The sequence below is a fragment of the Oncorhynchus kisutch genome, linkage group LG2, assembly GCF_002021735.2.
Source record: "Oncorhynchus kisutch isolate 150728-3 linkage group LG2, Okis_V2, whole genome shotgun sequence".
In the NCBI taxonomy this organism is placed as follows: domain Eukaryota; kingdom Metazoa; phylum Chordata; class Actinopteri; order Salmoniformes; family Salmonidae; genus Oncorhynchus; species Oncorhynchus kisutch.
The window spans coordinates 55,420,322-55,447,144 of NC_034175.2; the positions used below are offsets into that span (position 1 = coordinate 55,420,322).

The 26,823-nt window shown below is 42.0% G+C and overlaps 1 protein-coding gene across 1 annotated transcript in view; it reads right to left on the bottom strand.

The window, feature by feature from the left end:
- Window positions 1-26,823, bottom strand: part of LOC109868396 (pre-mRNA-splicing factor CWC22 homolog) — a 63,350-nt gene that overhangs the window by 11,795 nt on the left and 24,732 nt on the right. The window contains exons 12-15 of the mRNA XM_020457928.2: window positions 24,634-24,696; window positions 24,226-24,333; window positions 23,290-23,374; window positions 16,921-16,981 (exon numbers count right to left, since the gene is read on the bottom strand). Of these exons, the coding sequence (XP_020313517.1) occupies window positions 16,921-16,981; window positions 23,290-23,374; window positions 24,226-24,333; window positions 24,634-24,696 (317 nt within the window). The remainder of the gene's footprint in view (window positions 1-16,920; window positions 16,982-23,289; window positions 23,375-24,225; window positions 24,334-24,633; window positions 24,697-26,823) is intronic.

Here is a 26,823-nt window from a genome sequence, read left to right on the forward strand (position 1 = left end):
ATTGCTTTAATCTCAGGCACATGGACACAGAGAGGGGATTCTAGAGATTGCTGTCCTGCTAAAGGTGCCCTGGTCAACTGTAAGCACTGTTATTGTGAAGTGGAAGGAGCAATAACAGCCCAGGTGCGAAGTGGTAGGCCACACAATCACACAGAACGGGACCGTCGAGTGCTGAAATGCGTAGTACGCAAAAATGGTCTGTTCTCGGTTGGAACACTCACTACAGAGTTCCAAACTTCCTCTTGAAGCAACGTCAGCACAATAACTGTTAGTCGGGGGGATTCGGGGAATGGGTTTCCATGGCTGAGCAGCTGTACACAAGCCTAAAATCACCACGCACAATCCCAAATGTCGGCTGGAGTGGTGTAAAGCTCACCGCCAGTGTAAACGCGTTCTCTGGGGTGACAAATCCTGCTTCATCATCTGGCAGTCTGACGTACTAATATGGGTTTGGCGGACGCCAGGAGAACGCTACCTGCCCGAATGAATAGTGCCAACTGTAAAATTTGGTGTAGGTGGAAAAATGGTCTGGGGCTGTTTTTCATGGTTCGGGCTAGGCCCCTTAGTTCCAGTGAAGGGAAACCTTAACGCTACAGCATACAATGACATTCTAGATGACTGTGCTTCCAACTTTGTGAAAACAAATTTGTGTAAGGCCCATGCCTGTTTCAGCATTACAATGCACAAACAGGGATGCAAACTGCTGAGGGCCCAAAAAGGAGATTTTTTGGGGGTTGCACTGAAACATGCACTAATTAAACAAAGAACATGATCTACATGATCAAGTGGTTAATGTGAACCTAACTCACAGCTAAAAAAAATAAAGAAAGCAATCCAATGTTATTTGTTGCCTAGACTTTACTGAAAATGACACGTCTTGAGAAAAAAACAATATGAACTATTATTGCAGTTTGCCATGACAGCCTTTATAATAGAATGCTTGTGACCACACACATCTAAATATTGCACTTAGGAAAAAAAACTTCTTAAAGTAGAAATATAATGAAACAAACAGGCATTCTATTTTCTCTATTATAGTAGCTAGTATAGCAGACATCGATCAAGTGCACAAGGCTACTGATGCTGTGACTAGTAAGTTGGTTGCCTATTTCTTCAGTCATGTGCTGCGCTACATTCTGTTATGTGAACAATTGGCTGAGAGTTGGATACAGACAGGGTTGCTCCAAATGCGCATCACTTGTTCACTTACAGCCAGTAGTGATCCAATGCCCCCCACTTTTCTAATCGGATCTACACGAATCACGTAGGTCACCTATTTTGGATTCATAACGGCGAATTTCACCAAAAGGTGACTAGTTCACATCCCTGACAAAGCAAGGTACATAAAGAAATGGTTTGTAGAGATTGGTGTGGAAGAACTTGATTGACCTGCATGGAGCCCTGACCTCAACCCCATCGAACACTTTTGGAACGCCGACTGCGAGACAGGCCTATCATCAGTGCCCGACCTCACTAATGCTCATGGCTGAACGGAAGCAAGTGGAAGTACTTGGCGCCGAAGAGGATGGCTGAAGTTTCACATGCTCCTAACCAACTATATTGTTCGTTTTTTTGCATTGTTTGTAACTTGTTTTTTTTATATAATGTTGCTACTATCGTCTCTTATGACCGAAAAAAAACTTCTGGACATCAGAACAGCAATTACTCACCACGAACTTAAAGGAAAAAGCTTCAACTTCTTTACGCTACCCACCCCTTAACTTCTTTGATATAGGGGGCGCTCTTTTAATTTTTTGATAAAAAAACGTTCCAGTTTTAAAACAAGATATTTTGTCACGAAAAGATGCTCGACTATGCATATAATTGACAGCTTTGGAAAGAAAACACTGACGTTTCCAAAACGGCAAAGATATTATCTGTGAGTTCCACAGAATTGATGCTACAGGCGAAACCAAGATGAAATTTCAAACAGGAAATGCCCCAGATTTTGAAGGCGCTGTGTTCCAATGTCTCCTTATATGGGTGTGAATGCGCCAGGAATGAACCGACACTTTGTCGTTTCCAAGGTGTCTGCAGCATTGTGACGTATTTGTAGGCATATCATTGGAAGATGAACCATTTTACACTACATCTACCAGGTGCTCGCTTGGTGTCCTCCGTCGCAATTATTGCGTAATCTCCAGCTGCGTGTATTATTCCATTTGCTTCCGAGGAGAAACCCAACTGCCACTAATTATTTATCATCGAATAGATATGTGAAAAACACCTTGAGGATGATTCTAAACAACGTTTGCCATGTTTCTGTCGATATTATGGAGTTAATTTGGAAAAAAGTGATGAACAAAACAGAGCGATTTGTCCTACACCAATAATCTTTTTGGAAAAACTGAACATTTGCTATCTGAGAGTCTCCTCATTGAAAACATCCGAAGTTCTTCAAAAGGTAAATTATTTTATTTGAATGCTTTTCTTGTTTTTGTGAAAATGTTGCCTGCTGAATGCTAGGCTTAATGCTAGGCTAGCTATCAATACTCTTACACAAATGCTTGTGTAGCTATGGTTAAGAAGCATATTTTGAAAATCTGAGATGACAGTGTTGTTAACAAAAGGCTAAGCTTGTAAGTGAATATATTTCTTTCATTTCATTTGCGATTTTCATGAATAGTTAATGTTGTGTTATGGTAATGAGCTTGAGGCTATGATTACGCTCCCGGATACGAGATTGCTCGACGCAAGAAGTTAAGCCGGATAATTGTCAACAACAACCGCTGAATAGCGTAGCATCACAGTCAAATAATATTACTAAAAATCACAAGTGCGATATTGCAAAACACAGCTTAGCCTTTTGTTAATCCACCTGTCGTCTCAGATTATGAAATTATGCTTTACAGCGAAAGCAATTCAAGCGTTTGTGTAAGTTTATCGATTGCATGACAAAACATTAAGTACATTTAGCATCAGGTAGCTTGGTCACAAAAATCAGAAAAGCAATCAAATTAACCTGACATGATGATGACTCCTTGCTGTCTCCAGTCCACCTGACCGTGCTGCTGCATTAGTTTCAACGGTTCTGCCTTATTATTATTCGACCATGCTGGTCATTTATGAACATTTGAACATCTTGGCCATGTTCTGTTATAATCTCCACCCGGCACAGCCAGAAGAGGACTGGCCACCCGGCACAGCCAGAAGAGGACTGGCCACCCCACATAGCCTGGTTCCTCTCTAGGTTTCTTCCTAGGTTTTGGCCATTCTAGGGAGATTTTGCTAGCCACCGTGCTTCTACACCTGCATTGCTTGCTGTTTGGGGTTTTAGGCTGGGTTTCTGTACAGCACTTTGAGGTATCAGCTGATGTACGAAGGGCTATATAAATAAATTTGATTTGATTTGTTTACCTTTGATGATCTTCAGATGTTTTCACTCACGAGACTCCCAGTTACACAAATGTTCCTTTTGTTCCATAAATATAATTTTTATATCCAAAACACCTCTGTTTGGCGCATTATGTTCAGGAATCCACAGGAAAGAGCGGTCACGACAACGCAGACAAATTCCCCAAAATATCCGTAATGTTCACAGAAACATGCCAAATTTTTTTTTATAATCAACCCTCAGGTTGTTTTTAAAATATATAAATCGATAATATAATCAACCGCAAATGTCTTTATCGGTAGGAGAGGGAAAAACAATAAGCTGTCCAAATTCTTTTGCGCGAGCAAAACTCATGTGACCACCTGACGCGATGTTATCTTTCGGGCTCATTTTTCAAAATAAAAGCCTGAAACTATGTCTTAAGACTGTTGACACCTTGAGGAAGGGATAGGAAAAGGAATCTGGTTGATATCCCTTTAAATGGCGCAATGGGAGGCTATGGAACATCGAGTTTTCAAAATAGAAGCCACTTCCTGGTTAGATTTTTCTCAGGGTTTCACCTGCAATATCAGTTCTGTTATACTCACAGACAATATTTTGACAGTTTTGGAAACTTTAGAGTGTTTTCTATCCTAATCTGTCAATTATATGCATATTCTAGCATCCGGTCCTGAGAAATAGGCCGTTTACATTGGGAATGTTATTTTTCCAAACATAAAAATAGTGCCCCCTAGCTTCAAGAGGTTTTAACGAGTCCGACGAGGATATAGTGCTTTCCCGGGAACAGGCCCAAATCCCCGTCATTTGCGTGAAGAAAAGTGAGGGGAAAGAGGACGCAGATTGGGCTATACAGCTCAGCTGTAAAATACAGTTCAGCATTAGTGTTACTTTTTGCTTTAGTTCATTTGGTAAATATTTTATTAAAACTCTTCTTCAACTGCACTGTTGGTAAAGGGCTTGTAAGTAAGCATTTCACGGTAAGGTCTACACTTGTATTCGGCGCAAGTGACAAATAAAGTTTGATTTGATGTCCCCACAACATGACCAGCATCATACCCCCACAACACGATGCTGCGACCCCCGTGCTTCACAGTTGGGATGGTATTCTTCAGCTTGCAAGCCTCCCCCTTTCTCCTCCAAACATAACGATGGTCATTATGGCCAAACAGTTCTATTTTTGTTGTTTCATCAGACCAGAGGACATCACCCCCAAAAGTACAATCTTTGTCCCAATGTGCAGTTGCAAACCGTAGTCTCGCTTTTTATGGCGGTTTTGGAGCAGTGGCTTTATCCTTGTTGAACGGCCTTTCAGATTATGTAAATATAGGACTCGTCTAACTGTGGGTATAGATACTTTTGTACCCGTTTCCTCCAGCATCTTCACATGGTCCTTTGCTGTTGTTCTGGGATTGATTTGCACTTTTCGCACCAAAGTACGTTAATCTCTAGGAGACAGAACATGTCTCCTTCCTGAGCAGTATGACGGCTGTGTGGTCCCATTGTGTTTATGCTTAAGTACTATTGCTTGTATAGATGAACGTAGTACCTTCAGGCGTTTGGAAATTGCTCCCAAGGATGAACTATAATTGTGGCGGTCTACAATGTTTTTTTTCTGAGGTTTTGGCTGATTTCTTTTGATTTTCCCATGATGTCAAGGTACACCTCCAATTGACTCAAATGATGTCAATTAGTCTATCAGAAGCTTCTAAAGCCATGACATAATTTTCTGGAAATTTCCAAGCTGTTTAAAGGCACAGTCAACTTAGCGTATGTAAACTTCTGACCACCTGGAATTGTGATACAGTGAACTATAGTTTGTTAACAAGAAATTTGTGGAGTGGTTGAAAAATGTTTTAATGACGCCAAACTAAGTGTAAGTAAACTTCCGACTTCAAACTGTATCTGTTCTCCTTTAAAAACAGAGGCAGACAGGCAGCGTTTGTGTGTCCACAGTCCAGTGAGCCGTGAAGAGAAATGGGCTATACTCTGCTGTGGCTGTGAATTGGTTGACAATCACTGCTTCAGTCATTAGCTTTTCTAATGTGTCTATACAATCACAGCTAAGATATTGAGCAGTCCATAACTCATGGTCTCCGTTATTATCCTATCCACTTGGCTGTCGGTCCAAGGAATTCTCTAAATGAATGTGTACCCATAGCCTAGAATATGTTAATTATAGAATGTGTGTGTGTGTGTGTGTGTGTGTCCTTGTCCACCTGGTTGTGAGGGCAGAAACCTCCATCACTGACACTCCGAGTCCTTGTAGCTGGGTGGGTATTACTTGCTAAGGTCGGCTCTATAGGAAGTGTGAGGATTATATATGCAGACATAGAGAACTATTTCTACATGGTTCTGTGTGTGCATGCTTCCCAGCAGCATTAAAGAGTTCACTTTAAATAACATTTGGTTCATTACCATGAAAGCAGTTTGTGGACATGGAAAGACAGCAGTCATGCTTTGGGTTCATTTACTGAGCAATTTCTTACCAAAAACCAATGCAGCTCTGACCATCCCTGCAGCTTACTACGGTATTTCTCTGGGCTGCAAAGAAAGTATTCAGCCTCTTTGCTACGAGAGACGAAATTGAGCTCAGGTGGATCCTGTGTCCATTGATCATCCTTCAGATGTTTCTACAACTTTATTGGAGTCCACCTGTGGTAAATTCAACTGATTGGACGTGATTTGGAAAGCCACACACCTGTCTATATAAAGGTCCCACAGTTGATAGTGCATGTCCGACAAAAAAACAAGCCATGAGGTTGAAGGAATTGTCCGTAAAGCTCAGAGACAGGCTTGTGTCAAGGAACAGATCTGGGTAAGGGTACCAACACATTTCTGCAGCATTCAAGGTCCCCAAGAAAAACAGCGGTCTCCATTATTCTAAAATGGAGGAAGTTCAGAAGCACTCTTCCTAGAGCTGGCTGCCCTGCCAAACTGAGCAATTGGGAGAGAAGGGCCTTGGTCAGGGAGGTGACCAAGAACCCGATGGTCACTCTGAATGAGCTCCTCTGTGGAGATTGGAGAACCTTCCAGAAAAACAACCATCTCTGCAGCATTCCACCAAATCAGGCCTTTACAGTACAGTGGACAGACGGAAGCCACTCCTCAGTGAAATGCACATGACAGTTGGCCAAATGGCACCTAAAGACTCTCAGAACATGAGAAACAAGATTCTCTGGTCTGATGAAACCAAGATTGAACTCTTTGGCATGAATGCCAAGTGTCACGTCTGGAGGAAACCTGGCACCATCCCTACGGTGAAGCATGGTGGTGATAGCGTCACACTGTGGGGATGTTTTTCAGTGGCAGGGACTGGGAGACTAGTCAGTAACGAGGGAAAGATGAAAGGAGCGAAGTACAGAGCTCCTTGATGAAAACCTGCTCTAGAGTGCTCAGGACATCAGACTGGGGTCAAGGTTCACCTTCCAACATGTCAATTACCCTAACCACACAGCCAAGACAATGCAGGAGTTGCTTTGGGACAAGTCTCAATATCCTCGAGTGGCCAGAGCCAGACTTGAACCTGATCAAACATCTCTGGGGAGACCATAAAATAGCTGTGCAGCGATGCTCCCCATCCAACCTGACAGAATCTGCAGAGAAGGGAGAAACTCCCCAAATACAGGTGTGCCAAGCTTGTAGCGTCATACCTAAGAGCCTGTAGTCTCTGCCAAAGGAGCTTCAAAGTACATATTTCCATGTTTTTATTGTAATAAATTAGCAAAAAAAAAAAAAAAAAATGGGGTATGGGGTATTGTGTGTAGATTGATGAGGAGAAAATACAATTGAATATATTTTAGAATAAGGCTGTGACCTAAAAATGTGGGAAAGGTCAAGGGGGCTGGAATACTTTCTGAAGGCACTGTAGATAAAGGCCAAAAGGGTCTCACTCCATACAACAGCATAAAATTTCTAAACCAACCCTAGACAATCGGAGACTCATCAGCCGAAAGACTAAACTGATAACATTGGTGTGCTTTCTTTTTTGTGTTCACAAGGTGAAAAAAAAAATCCTAGCTGAAATGTACATTTTTGCAATATATTTCACAGCAAGCGTACTTTTATGGAAGCATGTCATTCCGGTATGAGCAAGTAAAATGCATGTAAAACGTGTAAATCTCCATATAAACATTTCAAATATTTAAGAGGACAGATTCTGATTGATAAAGCGGGGCCGACAATCTCAATCTTTGTTTTCTTCTAGCAGAACAAACCTTCACGGTGAAGCATGGAGAGGCAGGCAGGGATGCTGTGAACAACGAGAGACCTAGCTGTAGAAACGACTGACACCGATTCATGAATTAATTATTCATTCATCCCAGTTATGACATTATACTATACATTGACACAGAGGACTGAAAGTCATTGAGGGTCAGTTTATCTGATCCAGATTGTCCTGGACTAAACAGCATGGTCAGTGAAAAAAAACAAAACAATTTCAAGTTCTTTCTAAGGAGCCCTGGAGTAGGCTTAATCGGAATCCAGGAAACTGGCCTTCAACGTGGGTGGCAGGTAGACTAGTGGTTAAGAGCGTGTGGCCAGTAACCAAAAAGGCGCTGGTTAGAATCCCCAAGCAGACTAGGTAACAAAAAAAATCGGCCAATGTGCCCTTGGTCCTGCAAGTCGCTCTGCATAAAATGTAGGGCTGTCCAACTCAAATAAATAATAATCTTGGTCGACCGAGAGTCCTCCTGTTTTTTAAACCTTATTTTTCCCAATACTGGACACACCCTATGTGTTTGAATATAATCAAATACATATGCACTGAGCTTGCCTGATGTTTTAAACACACTGTTAGATTAAATAATTAAGAAACAAAATGACCCAAAAAAAGAGCTCGATGGTCACACTTAAAAAATTACGAGTGAATGTGTGACTGGCGCACGTTGTCTCACTCTCCTCTCTACTGCAGCAAAAGGGCACCACAGCAAGTGTTTATTGCGCTGTCCGTGCTGAAGCTGCAACATTTCAGCGATTTAGTTCCTTACTTGTTTTTGACTGCCAAGTTCTGTCACTGATATCGTCTATTTGTTTGGGAAAAACCTTCCCTCAACCCTTGCTCTCTTTATGTGAAACATATGCATGAGATGTGTACGTGAAACATAGGGCCTGACCTATAGCCTATCATAAATCACATATATAAATTGGTCATAAATTCAGAACACAGTAACAAGTGACAGCAAAATGGATCCAGAGGACATGAAAAGGAACTTGAAACAGGCAAATGTTTACTGGTTGTTCAGGAGGTGTGTCTCCTGACCCCTCCTGTCTCAGCCTCCAGTATTTATGCTGCAGTAGTTTATGTGTCGGGGGGCTGGGGTCAGTTTGTTATATCTGGAGTACTTCTCCTGTCCTATTCGGTGTCCTGTGTGAATCTAAGTGTGCGTTCTCTAATTCTCTCTTTCTTTCTCTCTCTCGGAGGACCTGAGCCCTAGGACCATGCCCCAGGACTACCTGACATGATGACTCCTTGCTGTCCCCAGTCCACCTGGCCATGCTGCTGTTCCAGTTTCAACTGACCTGAGCCCTAGGACCATGCCCCAGGACTACCTGACATGATGACTCCTTGCTGTCCCCAGTCTACCTGGCCATGCTGCTGCTCCAGTTTCAACTTCCACCTGACTGTGCTGCTGCTCTAGTTTCAACTGTTCTGCCTTATTATTATTCGACCATGCTGGTCATTTATGAACATTGAACATCTTGACCATGTTCTGTTATAATCTCCACCCGGCACAGCCAGAAGAGGACTGGCCACCCCACATAGCCTGGTTCCTCTCTAGGTTTCTTCCTAGGTATTGGCCTTTCTAGGGAGTTTTTCCTAGCCACTGTGCTTCTCCACCTGCATTGCTTGCTGTTTGGGGTTTTAGGCTGGGTTTCTGTACAGCACTTTGAGATATCAGCTGATGTACGAAGGGCTATATAAATAAATTTGATTTGATTTGATTTGATTTGAAAGGGGAAGTCAGACTTATTTGTGGAAACTATTAGAGATCAAGATAATGGAGGGTATAGGAGCAAGCTTTGCGTGAGTATTGTGTGCCAAACAGTTGCTCTTAGATTACAATATCATAAATAAATAAGTGTACCAGAGTCTGTTCTGACGAAAAAAATATATAAAGCCTTTATTACAGCAGAAAAGAAACAGTTGCACGCATTCGTGTATTGCATGAATGTCTTGTATGCTGTGATGGCATGAACAAATTAAACTCCAAGAAGCTAGCCTGAAACTAGCCAGAAGCTAATCCAGAAGCTAGTTCAGAAGCTAGTTAGCTCCTTTACTGGCAAATCGTTAGTATTCAGCTAACCACGGTTTGTGGTCATCAGCTATCCTTTAGCTCGAAAATCTATCGCCAGTTCTGTACGGCGCAGCGCGGCTCGGAACGGAACATACCGGACCAATTTCTCTCTCCATGTCCCTGGATTTCGTCTGCTCTCTGGACATTCATACCCGGATCTCACAGCTAGCTAGCTGCTATCCGTGTGACTATCGGCCTTCGTCGATTCCGGAGCAAACATCAATTATTCCGGAGCTAGCAAGCTCCGTCAATCACTCCTGAGTTCCATCAATCACACCTGGGCTGCAGTCACCTATCCGGACCCGTTTTACTGCCTTCGCGGAGCCCCACCGGGCCTTCACAACTGGACTGCCGACGTTATCTACCCGAAGGAGTTATTCGGCTGGCTCCTCCGTCGCGACGTTACCTGAACGCCCATCTGCGGCCTGCTAACCGTTAGCTGTCTTACCGGCTGCTATCTGAATAGACAATCGGACAATTTTTTTATTTTTTATTATTATTATTATGTTTTCTTCTTGGGCCTCTATAACTATATCTATTGTTTTTATTTTTGTTGTTGTTGTGTGATTTGGATTAATCCCCTCTACCACACGGAACCCCACTAATCTACTGACGGAACGCAAGAGGTGGCTAACAACAGACATCCATCCTATGCTAGCTTGCTACCGATGCCCTGGCTAGCTGTCTAAATCACCAACCAACCTCTCCACTCACAGGACCCTTTTGATCACTCGACTAAGCATGCCTCTCCTTAATGTCAATATGTCTTGTCCATTGCTGTTCTGGTTAGTGTTTATTGGCTTATTTCACTGTAGAGCCTCTAGTCCTGCTCACTATACCTTATCCAACCTATTAGTTCCACCACCCACACATGCAATGACATCTCCTGGTTTCAACGATGTTTCTAGAGACAATATCTCTCTCTTCATCACTCAATATCTAGGTTTACCTCCACTGTATTCACATCCTACCATACATTTGTCTGTACATTATACCTTGATGCTATTTCATCGCCCCCAGAAACCTCCTTTTACTCTATGTTCCAGATGTTCTAGACGACCAATTCTCATAGCTTTTAGCCGTACCCTTATTCTACTCCTCCTATGTTCCTCTGGCGATGTAGAGGTGAATCCAGGCCCTGCAGTGCCTAGCTCCACTCCTATTCCCCAGGCGCTCTCTTTTGACGACTTCTGTAACCGTAATAGCCTTGGTTTCATGCATGTTAACATTAGAAGCCTCCTCCCTAAGTTTGTTCTATTCACTGCTTGAGCACACTCTGCCAACCCGGATGTTCTAGCTGTGTCTGAATCCTGGCTTAGGAAGACCACCAAAAATTCAGACATTTTAATTCCAAACTACAACATTTTCAGACAAGATAGAACTGCCAAAGGGGGCGGTGTTGCAATCTACTGCAAAGATAGCCTGCAGAGTTCTGTCCTACTATCCAGGTCTGTACCCAAACAATTTGAACTTCTACTTTTAAAAATCCACCTCTCTAAAAACAAGTCTCTCACCATTGCCGCCTGCTATAGACCACCCTCTGCCCCCAGCTGTGCTCTGGACACCATATGTGAACTGATTGCCCCCCATCTATCTTCAGAGTTCGTGCTGCTAGGCGACCTAAACTGGAACATGCTTAACACCCCAGCCATCCTACAATCTAAACTTGATGCCCTCAATCTCACACAAATTATCAATGAACCTACCAGGTACCTCCCCAAAGCCTTAAACACGGGCACCCTCATAGATATCATCCTAACCAACTTCCCCTCTAAATACACCTCTGCTGTCTTCAACCAAGATCTCAGCGATCACTGCCTCATTGCCTGCATCCGTAATGGGTCAGCGGTCAAACGACCTCCACTCATCACTGTAAAACGCTCCCTGAAACACTTCTGCGAGCAGGCCTTTCTAATCGACCTGGCCGGGGTATCCTGGAAGGATATTGATCTCATCACGTCAGTAGAGGATGCCTGGATATTTTTTTTAAATGCCTTCCTAACCATCTTAAATAAACATGCCCCATTCAAGAAATTTAGAACCAGGAACAGATATAGCCCTTGGTTCTCCCCAGACCTGACTGCCCTTAACCAACACAAAAACATCCTATGGCGTTCTGCATTAGCATCGAACAGCCCCCGTGATATGCAGCTGTTCAGGGAAGCTAGAAACCATTATACACAGGCAGTTAGAAAAGCCAAGGCTAGCTTTTTCAAGCAGAAATTTGCTTCCTGCAACACTAACTCAAAAAAGTTCTGGGACACTGTAAAGTCCATGGAGAATAAGAACACCTCCTCCCAGCTGCCCACTGCACTGAAGATAGGAAACACTGTCACCACTGATAAATCCACCATAATTGAGCATTTCAATAAGCATTTTTCTACGGCTGGCCATGCTTTCCACCTGGCTAATTCCTACCCCGGACAACAGCACTGCACCCCCAACAGCAACTCGCCCAAGCCTTCCCCATTTCTCCTTCTCCCAAATCCATTCAGCTGATGTTCTGAAAGAGCTGCAAAATCTGGACCCCTACAAATCAGCCGGGCTAGACAATCTGGACCCTTTCTTTCTAAAATTATCTGCCGAAATTGTTGCCACCCCTATTACTAGCCTGTTCAACCTCTCTTTCGTGTCGTCTGAGATTCCCAAAGATTGGAAAGCAGCTGCAGTCATCCCCCTCTTCAAAGGGGGGGACACTCTTGACCCAAACTGCTACAGACCTATATCTATCCTACCGTGCCTTTCTAAGGTCTTCGAAAGCCAAGTCAACAAACAGATTACCGACCATTTCGAATCTCACCATACCTTCTCTGCTATGCAATCTGGTTTCAGAGCTGGTCATGGGTGCACCTCAGCCACGCTCAAGGTCCTAAACGATATCTTAACCGCCATCGATAAGAAACATTACTGTGCAGCCGTATTCATTGATCTGGCCAAGGCTTTCGACTCTGTCAATCACCATATCCTCATCGGCAGACTCGACAGCCTTGGTTTCTCAAATGATTGCCTCGCCTGGTTCACCAACTACTTCTCTGATAGAGTTCAGTGTGTCAAATCGGAGGGTCTGCTGTCCGGACCTCTGGCAGTCTCTATGGGGGTGCCACAGGGTTCAATTCTTGGACCGACTCTCTTCTCTGTATACATCAATGAGGTCGCTCTTGCTGCTGGTGAGTCCCTGATCCACCTCTACGCAGACGACACCATTCTGTATACTTCCGGCCCTTCTTTGGACACTGTGTTAACAACCCTCCAGGCAAGCTTCAATGCCATACAACTCTCCTTCCGTGGCCTCCAATTGCTCTTAAATACAAGTAAAACTAAATGCATGCTCTTCAACCGATCGCTACCTGCACCTACCCGCCTGTCCAACATCACTACTCTGGACGGCTCTGACTTAGAATACGTGGACAACTACAAATACTTAGGTGTCTGGTTAGACTGTAAACTCTCCTTCCAGACCCATATCAAACATCTCCAATCCAAAGTTAAATCTAGAATTGGCTTCCTATTTCGCAACAAAGCATCCTTCACTCATGCTGCCAAACATACCCTTGAAAACTGACCATCCTACCAATCCTCGACTTTGGCGATGTCATTTACAAAATAGCCTCCAATACCCTACTCAACAAATTGGATGCAGTCTATCACAGTGCAATCCGTTTTATCACCAAAGCCCCATATACTACCCACCATTGCGACCTGTACGCTCTCGTTGGCTGGCCCTCGCTTCATACTCGTCACCAAACCCACTGGCTCCATGTCATCTACAAGACCCTGCTAGGTAAAGTCCCCCCTTATCTCAGCTCGCTGGTCACCATAGCATCTTCCACCTGTAGCACACGCTCCAGCAGGTATATCTCTCTAGTCACCCCCAAAACCAATTCTTTCTTTGGCCTCCTCTCCTTCCAGTTCTCTGCTGCCAATGACTGGAACGAACTACAAAAATCTCTGAAACTGGAAACACTTATCTCCCTCACTAGCTTTAAGCACCAACTGTCAGAGCAGCTCACAGATTACTGCACCTGTACATAGACCACCTATAATTTAGCCCAAACAACTACCTCTTTCCCAACTGTATTTCATTTTAATTAATTTATTTATTTTGCTCCTTTGCACCCCATTATTTTTATTTCTACTTTGCACATTCTTCCATTGCAAAACTACCATTCCAGTATTTTACTTGCTATATTGTATTTACTTTGCAATCATGGCCTTTTTTGCCTTTACCTCCCTTCTCACCTCATTTGCTCACATTGTATATAGACTTGTTTATACTGCATTATTGACTGTATGTTTGTTTTTACTCCATGTGTAACTCTGTGTCGTTTTATCTGTCGAACTGCTTTGCTTTATCTTGGCCAGGTCGCAATTGTAAATGAGAACTTGTTCTCAACTTGCCTACCTGGTTAAATAAAGGTAAAATAAAAATAAATAAATAAATTGATTGATACAGTAGCTTGTATATTGAAATATAGGCCTAAGTAAGTTACAGTATTTAGACTAAACAGGCCTACAGCTAGGAGGTGGTTATACAAAGATACTATACAAAGCCTACTCATAGCGACATTATTTATTATTATAATGATTATCATAATAATAATTGTAATAATAACAATAAGGAAATCAAGAAAAGGGAGGATATAGGAGCAGGAGCTGCATGCATATTATGTGACAAACAGGTGCTGTTAGATTAGTATATTCTTCTGCCTGTTTGGAACAGTGTAAACACTAAATAAATTAAAAGTAATACCAGTCTGTTCTAACGAAAACAATTGCCTTTATTATAGCATAGCAAAGATTAAAAAAACAGACGAATCTGTGAAATTGCTTTATCCAACATTTTGCCGTTGCATGAGGCTTGGTGATCATGGTAAGCTATTAAAACACACACTCAAAAAGGGAACAAAGCAATGTGTCTTATTTCTGTAGGATTATTTATAAAGCCAGGCACATTTAACAGTTACGCTATTAATTATAGACCTAATTAAGTTGGGGTTTCCTCTCTCCTCAACTTTCTTAGACAATTAGGCTAAGGCAAGGGCTGTTTCCTCGTCTCTGCCACATTGTTCTCAATCCCAATATTTTTTTTACATTTTACCTTTATTTAACTAGGCAAGTCAGTTAAGAACAAATTCTTATTTTCAATGACGGCCTAGGAACAGTGGGTTAACTGCCTGTTCAGGGGCAGAACGACAGATTTGTACCTTGTCAGCTTGGGGGTTTGAACTTGTAACCTTCGGGGCGGCAGGGTAGCTCTAACCACTAGGCTACCAGGCTACCCTGCCGCCCCGATGGTTACGCCCCGATGGTTATGATGGTTACCTTTGCTATTATGCACATAGTAACATAGGGAAAGTTGCCAATTCTACTGCGCACTGAAGAATGTCCGCGGTTCTGAAACAGTGACCGTATCCAACGCAGGAGAAAGCATGTGTTATAAAATAGTATAAGATTTATTCGTGTTGCTTCATTATTTTTTACATAATATAACGATATACAATTTCAGTATCACATGTCTTAGGGTAGGGCTCTCCAACTCGGTTCCTAGAGAGCTACTCTCATGTAGGTTCACTCCAACCCCAGTTGTAACTAACATGATTCATTTTATCAACCAGCTAATTAGAATCAGGTGTGCCAGATTGGGGTTGGAGCAGAAACCTACAGGACGGTAGCTCTCCATGAACAGGGTTAGAGAGCCCTGTCTTAGGGTGATGGAAAGTGCCATCCACAATGTATTAGTCCACTGAGACAGGTGTCTTGTGCACCATGACAAAATAAATCTTGGGTGACCAAAAGCCTATCGACTAAATGGGGTCAGCCCTACTAAAATGTAAATGTAATTAAATCATGAAGAGGATATAGAGCAACCACAATTATTGTGTTCCCCTCCAGTCTAATGACCTTGCATTTCAGCCAGACAGGATCTGCCGAATATGTAGGTCACCCTGTTTAAAATCGGGTTTAAGTGTCTTGTCCCTAAATGACAGCACCATGTGAACAGCCCATCAGCACTCAGTCACTAGAGTCACACCTCACGTAAAGACCTTCGTCTACGCATTTAATACAAAGACCTTTCTCCATCTTCTTCCATCTCTAATTATCTGTGACTGCTATGGTAACAGAGATAGGGGAAAGGATAGTAGGCAAGAGTGAAAGAGAGAAGGGGAGAAAGAGACACCTAAAAAGACTGTGCAAGAAAAATGTAAACTCAGCAAAAAAAGAAACGTCCCCTTTTCAGAACCCTGGCTTTCAAAGATAATGTTGATATAGAAGCGGTGATCAAAACACAGCTATAGGTTCAGAGAACATGCTCATTAAAATACCACGTTACAAATACATGAACCAAGTAGTCTCGTATTTAATTTATTCACGAGCCAAAAAAATAAATACAATAATAACAGTATAGCTATAGTACTATATGAATACAGCTGTAAACTTCATCATGCACAACTCTATTCCTACACTAAATACCTAGATGGGCACAAACTGAGGAATTATTTGGATGTTAAAAGTGACCTAGTAGTAAGCTCACAAAAGCAGCCATTTGATATGTTATACAACTGCTGGCCCTGTGGCTATACAGCACAGTGTACCCATGATATACACCTCAGTGATTCCTTTATAAAGCAGGGAAAAGACAGATGTATCAAAGACGCCTGGGTATATTTTCTTTCACTATTTACTTACACATCATAGCTTTATTTTCAACACTTATTTCTTATGGAAATAGCCAACTTACAATTGCATAAGAGACTAAACATATTGCAGAGTACAGGTACATGATAGCGAACACATAATATTATTTCCACCCACAAACATGTGTACTGTAGGCTGGCCACGAGAAAACATGACCTATCGCACAGCTATTTTAAGGTAACATATTTCACAGCCAGTAAATCATTGCGTTGCATTACATAAAACGTGTAGGTGCATTAACGGTGTGTAGGATGTCTCTAAACCTCTCCGCTCTACTGGGGATCTACTGTAAAGACTACAAGATATTGAAGCTTGTTATTACAATGTCCACAACTGGCACAGTTAAAAAATGGGACACTTCGGGGAAACAAACTACTTGATCGGCTAAATCATAGTGGGGAACACCCAGTTCCTAAAGGAGTGACTGAAGAATCCAACAACCCAGCAGACCAGAAACTATTTAGATGAAGGTATAATCTTTGATAAACAGCTCTGGAAGCTCTTTAGATTAGATGGCCATGATATGTCAGGCTGGCAGCTAGGGGGAAAGTATACTGGTGGAAGGGTATTGGGAGGAGAAGTATTGTAACCTACCGTTTGGCTGTCAGGAAAGTCCATCTTGATCAATTTGTGGGCACACTCCTCAAAATCCAAACTGTTGAAAGAAGAGAAACATGTATTCACTATTCATCATGACTTAATAAGACAATAATAATTACACAATAAGTGCATAAATTTGCATTATCATATTCCAAACATCTTTATCATGCCATATGGACTAGGACAGAGTGTCCAGGCACTAGGCAGGGTTGTCTTTGCTTGGATGGAATTTTAAAAACTTATCACACAGAAAAAATAAACTTTATCTGCACTCATGTTTATTTTAGAAGTACATTCAGTACGCATTTAGACTTTATATATCCATAAACAAACATGGGGAAAATAAATGTCTGATTTTGTTGTTTGATCACTTTGGAAAATTCCATCCAACCCAACTGCATTTAGGAAGCAGGCAAGACTGCATTCCAGACATGGTGTAAAACTGTGGTAAACACCACGGACCTCTCATTTCATTCATACATTTCCACCAGCATTCTGCATCTCTTCTCTAACCGCTGACAAACCCAGACAGACACACTGCTGAGCCAACGTGTCGATCCACGTGTTCCAAAACCACACAACACTCTAGAAAGCTGTCCTGACCATTTCATTTACCACGACTAGACAGGGGAATTCTGACAGGACAGTGTTAATACACAGAGGTTGGATAATCCCAGTGACAGTTATATAGCCTTCTTCAATCCATGTGACATGTCATACATGTTATTATATCACATTCATAAAGGACAATTTGTATAAGCTCCTTTTGAAAAAGAGACACTGATCTGCATCAAACCGGCTATATTCATGCATCCGTAGAGGTAAAACAGAGAGCAAGGCCTTGTCGAATTTCCTATGTAATCACTTATCAGGGTTCCTAAAGTTCAGTCCTGTCTCCGTGTTGATGCTACTGCCTTTCTACCAGCTGGAACAGAAAACCTTCTCTCACACCAAGTGGAGTTGAACTGGGCCAATGTGAGCCAAAAATAGCTACGCCAGCCCAGTTCGATTCAGGTCGGCACAATGTGAAAAGGCTAAGAGAGAACAAGGACCACAGCACTACCTCTTTCAGATTAAGTACAGTGTGGCCATTTATCACACGGAGACAGACAAGCCGGCCGGTCAACGGAAACTGATTTGAGTATATCACAGAAATTATGGAAGAATTATTGAAAATGTGACAAACTAGGCTATGACAAACTACTTACCTTTACTGGAAGGCCACAAATATGCCAAATGTCTATGTCCCCATGCTTATACAAAGGTGCATTGCAGTATGCAAACACATGTAATACAAATATGTGGTGGACCTACACTGCACATACAAATACTTAGCCTGTCTATTAGTGGCCTGAAGACGTTTAATTCAGAAACAAGGAAAAATAGACTGCAAACACGCATAACCTCTTATCTGAAAGGGCTTAAGAGAAGAGGAGCTTTCAGCATCAACATATGACTGGTCACTGACTGGCCCTGAGGTAGTATGTCTGAGACAGTTGATGGCTATGCACTCTGCTCTTCCAAACATTGCAGTGTGTCTGAGAGTAAGTGGATTGCTCTGCAGTGTGTCATCCTTCCACCTGCAACGTCTTGAAAGCAAGTCTGCTCTGTTCTCTCCTTCCTACACCCTACATCGGCTGGAAAAAGACCAGCTCAGATTTAGAGAAGCAGAAACTAAGAAAAATAGCCAAAAATGGTTGCCATTCTCTTGGACCTCTATGGCCAGGTTTTACTCATTAGGCAGAAAATGGAAGAAACTGTGATTGGACTACCTGGACAAATGTATTGTTAGTGTGCTTTAATGAAAAAGATCCAGCGCAAAGAGAGAAAACTTCCCAAAAAGATGAAACTAGAGCATGGTGCATTCTGATCTTAGACTTCAGCAGGGCTGCTGCGTATGAATGAATAGCCTACTTCATCACTTGGTGCAGCAGTCTCCCTAACAGCAATGTTTTAGCTAGTCACTAAAACATGGTTTATAACACCCCCGTCTCTCTGGACAATGACAAGTCTGTTCCTCTTCAAATCTACCCCAACATCCCTTAACACAATGCTATTAAATTCTGCTCTGCAGAAGTCTGTGCCATTGAGAACTTAACCCTATAAAACATTTTGTACCAATTAATTATGAATGCGTGTAAAACAAAAATGTTCATTCAATTAAGAGAAAAACGACATTCAGCAAATACAGCTTTAACTACACTGCATTCGAGACTTGTCTATCTGCCGTGGACATGCAGTGATTTTTAGCCATCTAGGTTTGGCCCAGAGGAAAAGTCTACTGCCCCATTTCTCCTGAAAACATCCCTGGATCTGGACCCTTTCCCATTCTGTTCTGTGGTTTGGCAGATCTAGTTTACTTTTCTTAACAGAAAAAACATTCAGGCAGCACGGACACACAGAAAAAATAAGATGGATTTCAATAAGGGTGATTGAGTCATATCAGTGAATCATTGCAAAAATTATAGCTAACTTGCAGATTGCACTCTGCATTCACCCTATAAAACCTGTGAAAGAGTGAAAATCCGCATTTATCAAAATTAAAATGCAGCAAAAAGTTTTTTGGGGCCAAAGCAGGCAGTAAGTTATGTGCAGAATCATTTGTATGGGGTATGCAATGTAAGTAGTGTAAAAACGTCGTCAGCCAAGCTAGCAGAATGATGCTGAAATTTGGAACGAGAGAGGCAAATTGAGGGTTCATTTGAATTTCAAAATGTGATCATTTCACCACTTCACCTGACTTGGGAGGGCTCAGTGACCGCTGGCAAACATTACAGCACGTCTAATCCTTTTAACACACACACACACACACCACACAAGACTGAGGTTATAGGAAACACACACACCATGCTAACCAGATCCTGATAACGGATAAGAAACAGAGGATGGGCTGCAGTAAGCGGGCTGCACAATTCATTTAATTTTAATAGAAATTGCGACGTTGACATGTGCAATATGAATATAGCAATGTCTTTGACGTCTCTATCCAGTCACCCTCGCTTTCATGCAGCTGCTTGCTTCCGACACAAACCAAGCCCCGCCCCTTGTCACTCAAGCAGGCACAGCTGGCTGTTAGATTCACTCACTCAGCTTGAGTCGGCATGCTTGTTTGCTTCTTCGTGTCAATCCACGTTTCCTGTATTAGACTATTTGTTTTTGTATCTTTATCTCTGCAAACAGCTAGTTGGTTAAAGACCCACACCACGTGAATCCCCAAAAACATGTTAGCTTCTTATGTTAATTTCTCTAATACAGGCTGCTGCGAGTGACTGAGGCCGCATGTTGTTTGTGCAACGACATGTTCTGAGTCAGAGAAGAACACGAGAAGCGTATTTTAAAATCTTGTCTGAATATAACAGCTCTATTCAAAATGTATCAAGTCTCCTGGGAAACACTGACCAACACCTTGGATTCTACCCTGTCACAACTCCTTCTATAAGGTATTTTTTATTCATTGTCATGCCGAACACCAGCCATATAAATGTCAATAGGCTACTCATTCTATTTCTATGATTCCAATGGTTCACATCACACACACACAAACTGCCTTCAATAAGTATTCAAACTCCTCAGTTTATTACACATTGTGTTAAAGCCTGAATTCAATCTGTTTTTTTCTCTCATCCATCTACACACAATACCCCATAATGACAAATTAAAAATGTTTTTAGAAATACCAAATACCAAATATTGATAATGAAATACAGAAATCTAATTCACAAGTATTCACACCCGAGTCAATACTCTGTAGAAGCACCATTGGCGATGACTACAGCTTTGGTTTCTACCCTGTGACAATTTCTATTTGTTTTTTCTTTTCTTTCGTTGTCATGCCAAACACCAGCCATAACTTCTTTGAGTGGTCTTGGGTAAGTCTGCATCAGCTTTGCACATCTGGATTATCTCCCATTCTTGCAGATTTTCTCAAGCTCTGTTAAGTAAAATGGGGAGCTGCAGTGACCAGCAATCATCAAGTCATTCCACGGATTTTCAATGGGATTCAAGCCTGGGCTTTAACTGGGCCACTCAAGTACTTTCACATTCTTGTTCCGAAGCCATTACAGCTTTGCTTTGGCTGTATGCATTGTCCTGTTGGAACGTAAACCTGCGGCACAGTCTAAGGTCGTTTGCTGACACCACCATGCTTCATGGTAGGGATGGTGTTAGACGGGTGATGAGCTGTGCCTGGTGTTCTCCAGACATAATGCTTAGCATTCAGGCCAGAGTTATATTTTTGTCCCATTAGACCACAGAATATTTTGTTTTACACTCTCAGACTCTATCACGTGTCTTTTTGCAAACTCCAGGCGTGCTGTCATGTGCCTTTTCTCAGGAGTGATTGGTCACCTCCCTGACCAAGGGCCTTCTTGCCCGATTCCCCAGTTTGTTAGGTCTAAGCTGGGAAAATCCATACATCATCTATTTCCCAACTTTTAACACTCAAGAATGTTGTATACCCTTCCCCCGATATATAGTACCAGTCAAAAGTTGACACACCTACTCATTCAAGGGTTTCTTTATTTGTTACTTTTTTCTACATTGTAGTATAATGAAGACATCAAAACTATGAAAAAAAACATATGGAATCATGTAGTAACCAAAAAAAGTGTTAAACAAATCAAAATATATTTTAAATTTGAGATTCTTCAATGTAGCCACCCTTTGCCTTGATGAGCGCTTTGCACACTCCTGGCATTCTCAACCACCTTCACCTGGAATGCTTCTCCAACAGTCTTGAAGGAGTTCCCACATATGCTGAGCTGGCTGCTTTTCCTTCACTCTGCGGTCCAACTCATCCCAAACCATCTCAACTGGGTTGAGGTCAGGTGATTGTGGAGGCCAGGTCATCTGACGCAGCACTTCAACGCTCTCCTTCTTGGTCAAATAGCCCTTACACAGCAGAGAGGTGTGTTGGGTCATTGTCCTGCTGAAAAACAAATGATAGTGGGACTAAGCCAGATGGGATGCCGTGTCGCTAAAGAATGCTGTGGTAGCCATGCTGGTTCAGTGTGCCTTAAATTCTAAAATAAATCACTGACAGGGTCACCAGCAAAGTAACCCTCACACCTCCTCCTCTATGCATCACTGTAGGAATCACACATGCGGAGATCATTCTTTCACCTACTCAGCGTCTCACAAAGACATGGCGGTTGGAACCAAAAATCACAAATTTGGACTCAACATACCAGTTTAATGTCCATTGCTCGTGTTTCTTGGCCCAAGCAAGTCTTCTTATTGATATCCTTTAGTAGTGGTTTCTTTGCAGCAATTTGACCATAAAGGCCTGATTCACGCAGTCTCCTCTGAACAGTTGATGTTGAGATGTGTCTGTTACTTGAAACTCTGAAGCATTTATTTGGGCTGCAATTTCTGAGGCTGGTAACTAATGAACTTATCCTCTGCAGCAGAGAACTCTGGGTCTTCCGTTCCTGTGGCGGTCCTCAGGAGTGCCTGTTTCATCATAACGCTTGATGTTTTTGCGACGGCACTTGAAGAAAATTTCAAAGTTCTTGAAATGTTCCAGATTGACTGACCTTCATGTCTTAAAGTAATGAAGGACTGTCCTTTCTCTTTGCTTATTTGAGCTGTTCTTGCCATAATATGGATTTGGTCTTTGACCAAATAGGGCTATCTTCTGTACACCACCCCTACCTTGTCACAACACAAGTGATTGGCTCAAACACATTAAAGAAATGAATTACACAAAATAACTTTTAACAAAGCATACCTGTTAATTGAAATGCATTCAAGGGGACTACCTCATGATGCTGGTTGAGAGAGTGCAAAGCTGTCGTCAAGGCAAAGGGTGGCTACTTTGAAGAATCTAAAATGTATTTTCGTTTGTTTAACACTTTTTTGGTTGCTACATGATTCCATGTGTTATTTCATAGTTTTGATGTCTTCACTATTATTCTATTCTACTATTATTCTACAACTTAACTCAATTTGGAGTGTCATAGCAAAGGGGTGTGAATACTTAAGTAAATTAGATATTTCTATTTTCAGTAAATGTGCTAACATTTCTAACACTATGTGTTTTCAATTTGTCATTATGGGGTATTGTGTGTAGAAAGGTGAGAGTAAATGTTTTACTTAATCCATTTTGAATTCAGGCTGAAACAACAAAATGTGGATTAAGTCAAGGGGTATGAATACTTTAAGGCATATATGCCATTTAGCAGACGTTTTTATTCAAAGTGACTTACAGTCATGCGTTCATACATATTTTCCGTATGGGCTGTCCCGGTGATCAAAGTGTTTTGATCTAAATTGCAATAAAAATGTATAAATCGCGGTAAACAAATCGATTTTTGGCACATATCGTGCAGCCCTAACACACACACGCACAGCCCAACTACCCACCTTGACTGGATGGCGAGATAGATGGTACGGCGAAATGCGACTAGGTTGACTTCCGTCTGGTCAAAGATGGTGACTTTCTGTGCTTCTATAAAAGTAAAACAGTACATAGTTATAAGGATGAAGGAGGGTTGTATTGATTGTTACACTGTCAGGTGTTGTCATGCTATCGGTCTCCACACAGAGGTCAATCTGTTTATCTCACTCATTCTTTTGGGAGTTATTTCCATTTCCCAAGCATGGCGTTGCCAATGCCAAAGTCATGTGTTTGATTCCCGCAAGATACTAAAAATGAATGCACTTACTGAAGTCGCTGTGGATAAAAGTGGCCAAGTGGCATGTATTATAATAATAAAACTGGGGTCATTCAAGTTGATACAAAGTTTAATGAATAGAGTGCCGAAGTGTTCTGACAGACCATCTAGGAGAGAGCAGTCAGTGAAACGTAAAAGCAGTGACCGATCTCTTGCTTGCCATGGGATAGCATGGAGACACTGAGAAATGACCATGTGCATCCCTAAATGGCACCCAATTCCCTATATAAGGGACTACTTTTGACCAGAACCCATTTTAGTGCATTATATAGGGAATAGGGTGCCATTTGGGATGCACACAGAGAAGCAGAGGTCTCCTTCCTACCTAATGGTCTTGGTATGCAGTACATTTCCTTTGCAGTACTGAGCCACTGGGGATGATGAGATTTCTGGGGCAGATTACCTCTGGGACCATCAAGGACAGCCAAGGCCACCACTATAACCACCACTGTCCTCAAGTTACCGCAGTACAGAACGCGTCACTGAACTGAGCACTGTTAACATAACAGTATCCTTCCTCGCATGTTTAGAGTTTTGAACCATACTCTTTGTAATTGTTGAATGTCAGTGTCCTTCTGTGTTAATCTTTGTGATTTTTCAAATGAATAAGATGTTGTATGCATACCATCTCCACCCTCTTCCCCCTCCTTTTCTCCATCATTATCATCATCTTCATCATCATCACTTCCATTGGCATCCTCTCCAGAGTCGCTGCTGCCCTCATCCAGGATCTCTGTGGAGAAAAGATATGGTCATATGACATATTCTACACTAACACACATTACTTTCGCCAACATTTGTATTTATTTAACTAGGCATGTCATGGAGGAGACCATCTTTTACAATAACTATCTGAAATTATGGCACAGTATGGTGGAATTCAGTTGATCATACAGACTTTATACACTGTATACACTGTAGTAGCTGCAACAATAACCTATTACACATTAAACCATATTCAGTTCAAAGTCAAATGTTTTGCTTTGTCTTAAGGCAATAATTGGCATTGTGATCCATCCATCTAGCAACTCACCCTTTTTAATTGCTTTGTACTTCTCCTCGTTCTCCAAGAAGTCTGTATCCATCTTAAAGACATCTGCAAGATACAGAACATTATTGTTTTTAATAGCAACCATTCGTTTGCAATTACTACATCCCAGAGCAATTAAAATCACTGCAAATGAGCCACAATCAGAAGTAATTACCCATAAAAACACACTCATTGTGTATTAGGATGCATTTCATATCAGGGCTTAAAGTGATAATGGCTTTCTTCCCTTCTCTTGCACCCTGAAGGAACGCTTGTATAGATTGTCCAATTAGGACAAGTGTGTATGTGCTGAAGCTACAGAAAATATGTTCATCTGTTGAATTGAACAAACATAAATAGAAGCGGAATGTTAATGTCCTGAAAATATAACCCTCTTTTACGAGAGAGCGAGGGAGTGAGATAGAGGGCAGAGGCGAACGCTGTGATTTCTCTCCTCTCAGAGAACATCATTCCACACTGGGACATCTATAGAGAGACTGATAGAGGAAACCCCCAGCTATACCAGTATAATTAGCTCAGAATCCTTAGGGGCCTAAAGGACAGCAGGTGAATTGACTGAATAATGGGACGGGGTATTCTCTCTCCCCTGGCAATGAACATGCTGAAAACTAAGCCATCACAGATATGGCTCAATCATATTTTCTTAAAAACATGTTTTCACTTTGTCTCCTCCCCTTCATTTACACAGATTCAAATAGTCTTGATCGTTGAAAACCACATGGTGGAAGCTAACCATTGGCTGGCTTTCACATTGTCAGTTATTTCAGAACAGCGCAATTAAGTAGGGTGAGGATAGGACTGTTGTGGTGACCATATTAGTTCCACACCGGCAGTCATGAGTCAGTCAACTTCCACATCAAATTTTAATTGGTCACATACACATGGTTAGCAGATGTTAATGCGAGTGTAGCGAAATGCTTGTGCTTCTAGTTCCGACCGTGCAGGAATATCTAACAAGTAATCTCACAATTTCACAAAAACTACCTTATACACACACAAGTGTAAAGGAATGAATAAGAATATGTACATATAAATATATGGATGAGCGATGGCCGAACGGCATAGGCAATATGCAGTAGAGGGTATAGAGTACAGTATATACATATGAGATGAGTAATGTAGGGTATGTAAACATTATATAAAGTGGCATTGTTTAAACTGACATTTATTACATCCAATTTGCCAACATACTGATTTGAGTCAGATGAAAAACATTCTTACATAGGTATTCCTCTAGTCCAGATGGGTTAGGGCAGTGTGAGTGTGTTGTCTGTGGACCAATTGGGGCGGTAAGTGGGTCTAGGGTGTCAGGTAATGTATAGGTGATATGATCCTTGACTAGTCTCTCAAAGCACTTCATGATGACGGAAGTGAGTGCTACAGGGCGGTAGTCGTTTAGCTCAGTTACCTTAGCTTTCTTAGGAACAGGAACAATGGTGGCCCTCTTGAAGCATGTGTGAACAGCAGACTGAGATAGGGATTATGTCCATAAACACACCAGGCAGCTGGTCGGCGCATGCTCTGAGTACACGGCTAGGGAGCCTTGCGAGGGTTAACACGTTTAAATGGTTTTACTCACGTTGGCTGGGGTGAAGGAGAGCCCACAGGTTTTGATAGCGGGCCGCGAGCAAAGTTGTTTAGTTTGTCTGGGAGCAAGACGCCCGTGTCCACGACGGGGCTGGTTTTCTTTTTGTAGTCTGTGATTGACAGTAAACACTGCCACATGAGTCTCGTGTCTGAGCCGTTGAATTGTGACTCTACTTTGTCTCTATACTAACGCTTAGCTTGTTTGATTGCCTTGCGGAGGGAATATCGACACGGTTTGTATTTGGTCATGTTTCCGGTCGCCTTGCCATGATTAAATGCATTGGTTTGCGCTTTTAGTTTTGCGAGAATGCTGCCATCAATCCACAGTTTCTGGTTGGGGAAGATTTTAATAGTTACCGTGGGTACAACATCATTGATGCACTTGCTAATAAACTTGCTCACCGAATCAGCGTATACATCAATGTTGTTGATCTAGAACATATCCCAGTCCACGTGATTGAAGCAATCTTGAAGCGTGGAATCAGATTGGTCGGACCAGCGTTGAACAGACCTGAGCACGGGCGTTTCCCGTTTTAGTGTCTGTCTATAGGCTGGGAGCAACAAAACGGAGTCGTGGTCAGATTT